Source organism: Prionailurus bengalensis, chromosome D2 (genome assembly GCF_016509475.1).
Source record: "Prionailurus bengalensis isolate Pbe53 chromosome D2, Fcat_Pben_1.1_paternal_pri, whole genome shotgun sequence".
Classification (NCBI taxonomy): Eukaryota; Metazoa; Chordata; class Mammalia; order Carnivora; family Felidae; genus Prionailurus; species Prionailurus bengalensis.
This window is the reverse complement of record NC_057351.1, coordinates 76,689,048-76,697,501: the sequence shown is the minus strand read 5'-3', so window position 1 is coordinate 76,697,501 and position 8,454 is coordinate 76,689,048. Positions and strand designations below refer to the sequence as shown.

Genomic DNA, 8,454 nt, shown 5'->3' with positions numbered 1-8,454 from the left:
AGCGGGGCTCCGGACGGTGAGGGAGAGCGAGCCACGCCATCCATCCTCAGCGAGGTCAGGCAGCTACACGGCAGAGCACGCTGTCCCAAGCTCCACTGTCCCCTTTGCCCCCACATTTAGGTGCTGGGCACGATCACCGAGTGGGTTCAGAGGTAAAGAGGTTCGGCAGAGTTCCTCTGCCGGCCAGAGTGTGGCTCCAGCAGGCCCTCTGAAACGTGTCGGCACTTCTCAAAGCACAAACTTAGATTCTTACCATCACCTGAACTAACCTACTTTGGAGTCTTGCTAGAACATTACCCTCTGGGACGGCTTCCTAGCTGCTTGACAGGACACAGTCCATTGTCCTTGGCCTGCTCTTGGCAAAGACTGGCCACTTAAGATGAGAAAGGGCCTGTTGTTCGATTAAATTCCCCACTGACATGCACGCTGGAAGACCGCTAGGAAGCAAACGGTCTGTAGAACTGAACGTTGTTGTTGGACAGGTAGTTACCAAGAAAACCCTCCGTCATTCCCCACAAATCAGCCTGAGAAATCTCATTTCTTGGGCGTCCCTCCCTTCCATAACGTGTCTGTGCAAATTCCGATTAGCCGATTCCCTCCTGAGCTTTCCACTTGATTATATTGCAGACTCATCCATTTTCCACTTCTGGTTACTGTCCCACTTCCCGGTTCATCCACGTGGATGGCAAGCCCTAGCCATCAGTCACTGCGACTCCTCTGACCCAGGACTCTCTCCCCAGGACGATCTTCATAAATGTGTGCACCCTATGAATTCACATCAGCAACAGCAGTACCTACCACTGGCTTAGGACATAAGTATTTTTCATCTTCTACCCTGCCTCAAGTATTCTGGCTAAAAAATGATGGTGAATGTCAAAAGACTAGAGTGAAGTGAGGGTCTTCCTAGGGAAGGACACGTTGGGAGGTATCTGGAGTAAAACTGCGATTTGCTTTGAAATGCTGATAGGTCAGCGCGCCTGGGTGGCTCACTCAGTTAAGCGGCCTACTTCGGCTCAGGTCATGATCTCGCCGTCCGTGAGTTCGAGCCCTGCATTGGGCTCTGTGCTGATAGCTCGGAGCCTGGAGCCTGTTTCAGATTCTGTGTCTCCTTCTCTCTGACCCTCCCCCATTCATGCTCTGTCTCTGTCTCAAAAATAAATAGACGTTAAAAAAAATTAAAAAAATAAAAATAAATAAAATGCTGATAGGAAACGGCTCTTGGATTTAAACTTTTATATCTACGGACGCCTTTAGTCTCAGAATTGTCAGGAGTAAAACTAAGGTCACCCCAGGTGGTACATGTCGTATGTAGTTTCCCAGATCCACCACCATGGAGATCTGGGCCCGTAGAGGAGCCAGATGGGAGGGAGCCCAAACAGCTTTCTGTAAAGAGGTTGGTTCTCGTGCACCCGGTCACAGAAAAATCGCAAAGGGCTTCATACTGATCCGTGACCAACAAGGCAGTGGGACACCTGAAATTTCATCACAAGGAAGCGCTTGGGTCCTTGAGTAGGCATGGGCAAACTTTTGCCCATGAAGTGCCAGATATTTAAATATTTTAGGCTTTTCAGGCCATATGGTCTCTGTAGCATCTACTCAACTCCACTGAATGAAAACAGCCACAGACAACAGATGGGCAGGACTGTGTTCCGATAAAACTTTATTTACAAAGCAGGCAGTGAGCAGGCTGGTCTGCAGACCCCTAACCTAGAGGAACGGTTCCAGGGAGAGGCCCCTTCCGGATGACCCTGCCTCCTCCCCCAGCCTCCACCATCAGCCCACTTTCCTGCAGTGTTAAGAATACCGTTAACTGCAAAGGGAAAACTGACCTGAGCTACATTTTGAAGGTAGTGACTGAGGAAGGTCTTTTTGTCCGATCTTAATTCTCCACTAGCAGTTGAAGCCCGTCTTTCTGAAGCAGTACATCACAGGGTTTTGAAGAGCCCTCTTCCCTAACTGCACTTGGCTGTGCTAAATATAAATATGGAAGCCGGGAAAGCTAAAAATCAACCCAAATTACCTGAAAAATGCAGAATGTCTTTCCTTCCCTGACATTTAGAACCGTTATCTTACCTGTCTGACTAGGTCTTTATTTCTCAATATCCCTTAAAAAAAAGAAGGGGGCTGCGATGGTGTTTATTTGGCCTTTTCAGGCGAGAGAGCCAAATGCTGAAGGTAAATGCTTCAAAGTGCCAGAAGGGACTCCCGTGAGAGCTTCAGAACCACTGGAAATCCTGAGTGAGACAAAAGTGAAGCTTTCATGGGGTTATTTTCAGTGGGTCCTGCATGGCTGAAAAGCAAACAAACCGAAGGACCCTCTAAGGACAGGAAAGACAGCGGACAATCTGCTCCCCAACGTGTCCTCCAGACCTGCCTGGCTACTTAGCTGCCAGCAGCTCTCAGAAGCGCGTTCCCAAGACTCAGCTTCTTCGCTCCCCTTCTTTTAAAACAGCAACACCTCGGGGTGTCCGGGTGGCTCAGTCGGTTAAGTGGCCGACTTCAGCTCAGGTCATGATCTCACGGCTCGTGAGTTCGAGCCCCGCGTCAGGCTCTGTGTTGACAGGTCAGAGCCTGGAGCCTGCTTTGTTCGGATTCTGTGTCTCCCCCTCTCTCTCTCTCTGCCTCTCCTCCGCTCACGTTCTGTCTCTGTCTCTCTCTCAAAAGTAAACATTAAAACAAACAAATAGTAACACCTTCAAGGGTCCTCAATCTCAAGTGCCGTTTCATTTTACTGGAGAGTTCTTTCACTCACAAACAGTCTGGAGTCCATCAAATCAGTTACAAGAATGTGACCCAGAGCCCTGCTGGCTGGAGGCCTCTCCCGGCCGTGCCTCTGCCCTGCAGGACCCCTTCTGCTGCACGGTGACAAGTTTGCGCCTCAGCCTGACGTGGGTCACGTAGCGCCACTGAGAAGAACGAGCTATCATGGATGACCACAGAGCCCAGGAGTCCCCGAAACAGGACACTGTCCTCACGAGAGGTGGCGTTTCCGGGCAGTAACCAGCCGGGAGGGGAACTGGTTTCATACCAGCGTCTATTCTGTGGATTTCTGACCAGGAACGGCAGTGAGGGACGGGAGGCTCGTACAGATGCCACTCTGGTGTCGATTTCAGAAGAGCGAACTGTCCTGCTACCACTTGCAAAGCAATGGACGTACCTGCAGCAAGGCGGCGGGGAGGCCTACAGCATGCCACGGTCGGCAGAACATCAGCCACGGAGCAGGAAGAAGGGAAGGGTGAGCGGCAGGCAAGGGCCCTGCAGGGGCCGGCCGGGAGGCAGGGGTCACCCAGGGGCCTTCCTCCCGCCTCCGCCGGCCTGGCGGCCGAGGGGAGGGCCAAGGCCCAGACGGTGCTCCTGTGGGCATGGGAAAGGGAGGCGCCTGCAGCCCCGAAGCCACTGTCACTCTCGTCCCAATTCCGGCTGCGGGTTTCCTCCTGGGAAGCCTCCCTCGTAAGGCCCCGGTAACACCATGCTCCTGCAGATCCTTCGTGAAAAGATAAGTGGAAGTGCAGGCTGACGATGGAGGTGATTCCTCCTCATCAGCTCTTGACCCTGAACGCGCAGCAGAGGTGAGTGTAGCTAAGGGCCAGCTTCCAGCCCACAGGGTCACCAGGGAAAGGGGAGCCCCGGTTCTGTCTGGAATGGGGCTTTCAGGTGGATCTTGACAGACCTGGTCTCCGTCTTGTGAGGAGTAACGACTGCCATTGTACCCAGCTGGACTGTGACAGACCTCGGGCCCTCGGCCGTCCCTGATTAACGGGTTCTCCCCGCGCTGCTGTGCCTGGCCGTCCTCTCCTCCATCCCCACAGGCCGGCAGCGCCCCATTACTTAGTCACTGGCCTCGAATCCAAAGCATATTTAATTTTCAAAATGCCCCACTCTGGAGTATGATTTCTTATTTTTCCTCTTGGCTTAGTAAGGCCAGCATTCTTTTTCCCTTTAGCTAGCTGATGGCCGAATAAACACAATATATGGGGGCAATCATTTAACTAATAATATACAGAGAGTGGTGTTTGCCCATGGCCTTTAGGTATTCAGATGTAACCTGCCTACAGGACAAATGGATGGATCCTGTATTTCCTCTAGAACCTTCAGCCAAACTGCCAGTCTCGGAACAAGCATTCCTTTTGACAGGCCCGTCCTCCCCATGGATTCCAGTTCCTTGTCGGAGGGGCTCAGATTGACCTCTAAGGGCAGAGGCCATGATTCTATCTAAAAACCATATGTGGACATCCAGGAGGGATGACAGGAATGCCACCCCCTCTCCTCACCTCACCGAGAGCTGCACGCCGAGCCCTGCTCCCTCTGGAAATCAGAGCAGATCTGCCCAGGGGGCAAGGGCTTGGTCCAACCCTGCACCACACTCCCAGATTTCCTACTCCAGTTTCTCTGGACTCGGCCGCAGCCTGGACTCTGCAGGGTAAGCACCTGGACTGACTCCTGAGAACCCAGCACAGCCCCTGGCCTCGTGCACCGCAGCTCGGGCAACACAAACGCCTGGCTGCAATCTCTTTTTTATTTATCATTTCTGTAAGTCACAGACAGCAATAATTTATAATTGTCACATCTCACGTATGTCAGTTATTGGACAAACACAAAGACAGAAAATTCAAGCACAGATACTTCAAAAAGGAGGTTAGCGTCATGCATCAGAGAAGGAGTTAAAATTCAAAATACCCAAGATTCCACATCCTAGAATAAAACATAAAGCTTAAAATTTCCCTGTGAGCCTATTAGCCTAAAATTACAAAGTTTAGCAACTGCCTAAAGCAGAGAATCAACCGTTCTATGTTCTCAAGGTAAGAAACAAGGAATGCTTTGGTAAAGTCATCTTTACTGTTTAAATATTTCCGCTCTGTCCCTTGAATGACTGTGTATAAACACAGGCACAGCACATATCTGAGAATTAAGTCTCACAAACTTCTCTATTAGATTTTCCAAACATCTTTACATTTAGTCAATGAGAAAAGCAATTCAGTCACTTGAATTTTAAGTTTAAAAAAAAATTAAAAGTATTTCCAGGGACTCTTAAGGCTGTCTCCAAAAGTATAAAATGTTATATACCCTTTCAAAATCTGAAGCGTTCGCATCTTTTTCTGAGATCAACACGGGACGTGGAAGTGGCCCCTAACAACACACATGCTCATTTGCTGCTGTGCACGTGAGCAGCTCCCGGGGACCCTGGCAGGGACGGGGTCCTCCGCAGTCTGGATCGTGACCGTGAGCACGGCCAGACCAACCTCCTGCCCCGCCCTGCTTACGAGGTCAGGTTCCCCAGCACAGATGGACTTGTCACTCTTCAGTCCGTTCTAGCTTGGGGGATTCCAGCTCCTTCAGTAAATCGCTGCCAGCTGCTCCAGCTTTTGAAGCAAAAAGAACCGCTCCCTGTTTGAAACCGAGGTTCTTCAAACTTCGGGCATAATCTGCATATATAGCAGAGATGAGTTTCTGTAAACCACAGTTAAGGAAAAGAAGGGCAGAAAAGGCTGTGATTATATTCCACCAAGCTCCCATGGGCAGGAAAGAAAGACCAGCTCCGTGGGGGGCTGCTCAGAAGGGACGAGGGTGCCCTCAGGAGGGCGCAAGTGCAGACACCTGCTTGGGGGAGGCAAAGTCTGAGTACAAAGCTTCTAAGGAAGATCCTTCTAAGGAAGATCCAACTAAATCCTCCTAGACTCCCTCAAAGCCTAACGCAGCCAAAGACTAGAAGAAGAAAGGTAAGATGTAAGTGTACACCCTGTGGCATCCGAAAGGCCCAGAGGTGGGTGGTTTGGGGGCAGATCCAGCTTAGGAGAGAGGTTCTGATGATAAAGCCCGCCCTGAGGCAGGAGCTCTGGCTACCTGGGGCGGGGGGTGGGCGGGAGGAGGGGGGGCGTTCAGACAGCCCTGTTTCATTGCGCTCTGACATTCCAAATGGCCCCTTCCAACTAGAGCCAAGTTCACCAGTGCCTGGAGATAGGATAGTGAATAAGTTCAAGTTCAGTTTCATTGTCTGTAAAAAAAAAAAACATATACATATATATACACAGAAGACCAAGTATCTGGCAGAAATGAGGCCACAATGTAGTAACTCAAGAGGAGGTGTGATGAGAGCAAGCAGGGCTCAGCCAACACGAGCTCAAGCCCAATCTCTTCAAAGAAAAACAAGTGACTCATGTGAGGTCAGAAGTAAAAGTTCCTGCTAATACGTGGGCCACCGTGACTTGCCTGCATGACGCACATCTCTGAAGTGCCATCATGGTTTCCCATTAGACTGTCGCTTTGGGTAACAATATCTTTTTTACCTATTCCAGAATATATATTCCCAGGTAAATATACACGTTTTATTCCACGGAGTGCACTCTTTTCAACAGCACTACTTTAAAGTAGCACCACGGCTCCTGGACCTGTCCTCAAGTATTTCCTTTAAGTTCAAACAAGCCTTCACAGAATGTGGAGTCCTGTCCCTTTCCAGTCCTTCCTGCCTCCCCGTCCATCTGACAGCTGATGCCAGCGACGCAACCACCTTCTTCCTGACCCTTCCCTCCCATCCTCCCTCCTTCCTGACTTCGGTGGATCTGAGTACGGACCTTCGAGAAGCCCACTCAGCCACTTGCCTCCCCTCAGCATAATCCACCCAGTGAAGGATATCCGTGTCCTCGGTGACTTGGATCACACCATACTTGAGACAGGCTTCCACAAACAGGGCAGCTCTATCGAAGTATCTCATGCTGCTCAAGAGAACAAAGTGAGTTCAAGCTTTGGGATTTACGGCAGTTGGGGGCAGACCTACCCAAGGGTGTATTTCCGTACAAAGACTTGTTGTGCCCGTTCTCCCTGGAAACCTAAGTGCCAGTAGGTTATACTAGCACCTTCCAATCTCTGGCTCATAGAGGAAAGCAGGGGACAATACTCGTGTCCCCACCCCCAGGCTCTTTTTAATTAACATTTACAAAAACTGTGAAATAGTTGAAATACACACGAATCTACAGAGATAAGACAAGCATCCACATATCCACTGACCAGATTTAACAAGGAATTTTTGGCCATATTTGCCTCAGCCTCCCTTAATTTTAAATGTCCTGGAAGGGATACATATTATTTTCGGATATTATTTTGGGACATCTCCCACCCACAACGCTGACACCCTTCCTGCTGCTCTCTGGCCTTCATTTTAGTTACACTATTCAAAGCTGAATTCTCTGAAGACTTCTTTTATATTGTTTTACTTTTTTTTTTTCTGTTTATTTATTTATTTTGAGAGAGAAAGCGCATGCATGAGTGGGTGGCGGCAGAGAGAAAGGAGAGACTGAATCCCAAGAAGGCTCCGCTCTGTCAGCACAAAGCCCGACTTGGGACTCGAACCCACGAATCGTGAGATCATGACCTGAGCTGAAATCAGGAGTTGGACGCTTAACGGACTGAGCCACCCAGGCGCCCCTTTTATATTGTTTTTAAATACATGGTACCTGTTAGGTCTGGCTACTATGCTGGCGGGAGCCCAGAGCTCCCAGGCCCAGTGAAGACGGGTAAGCATGGACTGTTCCATTCCTGCAGGGGTTCATAAACCTAACCCGTAAGCTTCTCCTTTCACCCCGCACGGCGAGTGCTCCACCCACACCGCAGAGCCTCAAAAGAGCACGAAGCTATCAGTCACCCCGACTTGCCACAAAGCACTCTGGGTGTACCTGTGAAGGGTCTCGGCCACGCTGTAGAAGCAGCCCAGGGAGAGGAGGACCAGGAGGGCCTTTGACTTCTGGTTGACTCGTGGAGAGCAAAGGTGGTCCACCCACCTCTTTAAAACATCGGCACACTCTTCGGAATTTAAACGGACCTGAGAAAGAGGCCCACGTGAAAAACAAAGACATCCTGCGCTACGTAGAGAAAACTGTCACGTGATCAAAAGGGGATCTGTTCCTAGGAAGCAAACTCGAGGCCCGGCTCTGCCAGCACGCTGCCGCTCACCATCGACAGCGGTGGGAAGCCCAGCCTGAGGAGCGGAGGGCCCGGCAAGGCCCCGGGGCCGGGGCTGGGCTCGCACCCCGGCGGGGAAAGGGGCCAGCTGCTTTCACTTAACTGCTACCACAGCGATCCATTTTTCATTAAGAAGCCACGGAATTCATACTCCTAAATAGGAGCACGGGAGTTGCAAGAAAACATTCGCACAGCAGCTCTGCAGCCAAAAACCGCTTCTAAATGACAAGGCCGAACTTTCTATCCCAAACGCTCAATGCACCTCCTGGGGTGACCTACTTTTGCAAGCCAGGCGGCCCGGTTCCACTCGCCGTATGTCTGCAGGTAGCGGCAGGCGTCCGCGGCCTTGTCGATCAGGCAGAGCAGCTGCACACCCTCTGGAAGACAGAACGGCAGCCGCCCCGGTGAGCCGGTGGCCCGTCCCCGACAAGCCACCACTGGACCTCATCTGGTCTCACGCATTTTATACCACTGCAGACGTTCTTCACTCACATTTCAATG

General features: G+C 50.8%; 1 protein-coding gene across 1 annotated transcript in view; it reads right to left on the bottom strand.

Annotated features, from left to right (window-relative positions):
* Positions 1-4,502: 4,502 nt before the first annotated feature.
* Positions 4,503-8,454, bottom strand: part of WDR11 (WD repeat domain 11) — a 68,740-nt gene continuing 64,788 nt past the window's right edge. Inside the window, exons 26-29 of the mRNA XM_043597716.1 lie at positions 8,233-8,330; positions 7,668-7,813; positions 6,631-6,710; positions 4,503-5,450 (exon numbers count right to left, since the gene is read on the bottom strand). Coding sequence (XP_043453651.1) covers positions 5,293-5,450; positions 6,631-6,710; positions 7,668-7,813; positions 8,233-8,330 — 482 coding nt within the window. The 3' untranslated portion in view covers positions 4,503-5,292. The remainder of the gene's footprint in view (positions 5,451-6,630; positions 6,711-7,667; positions 7,814-8,232; positions 8,331-8,454) is intronic.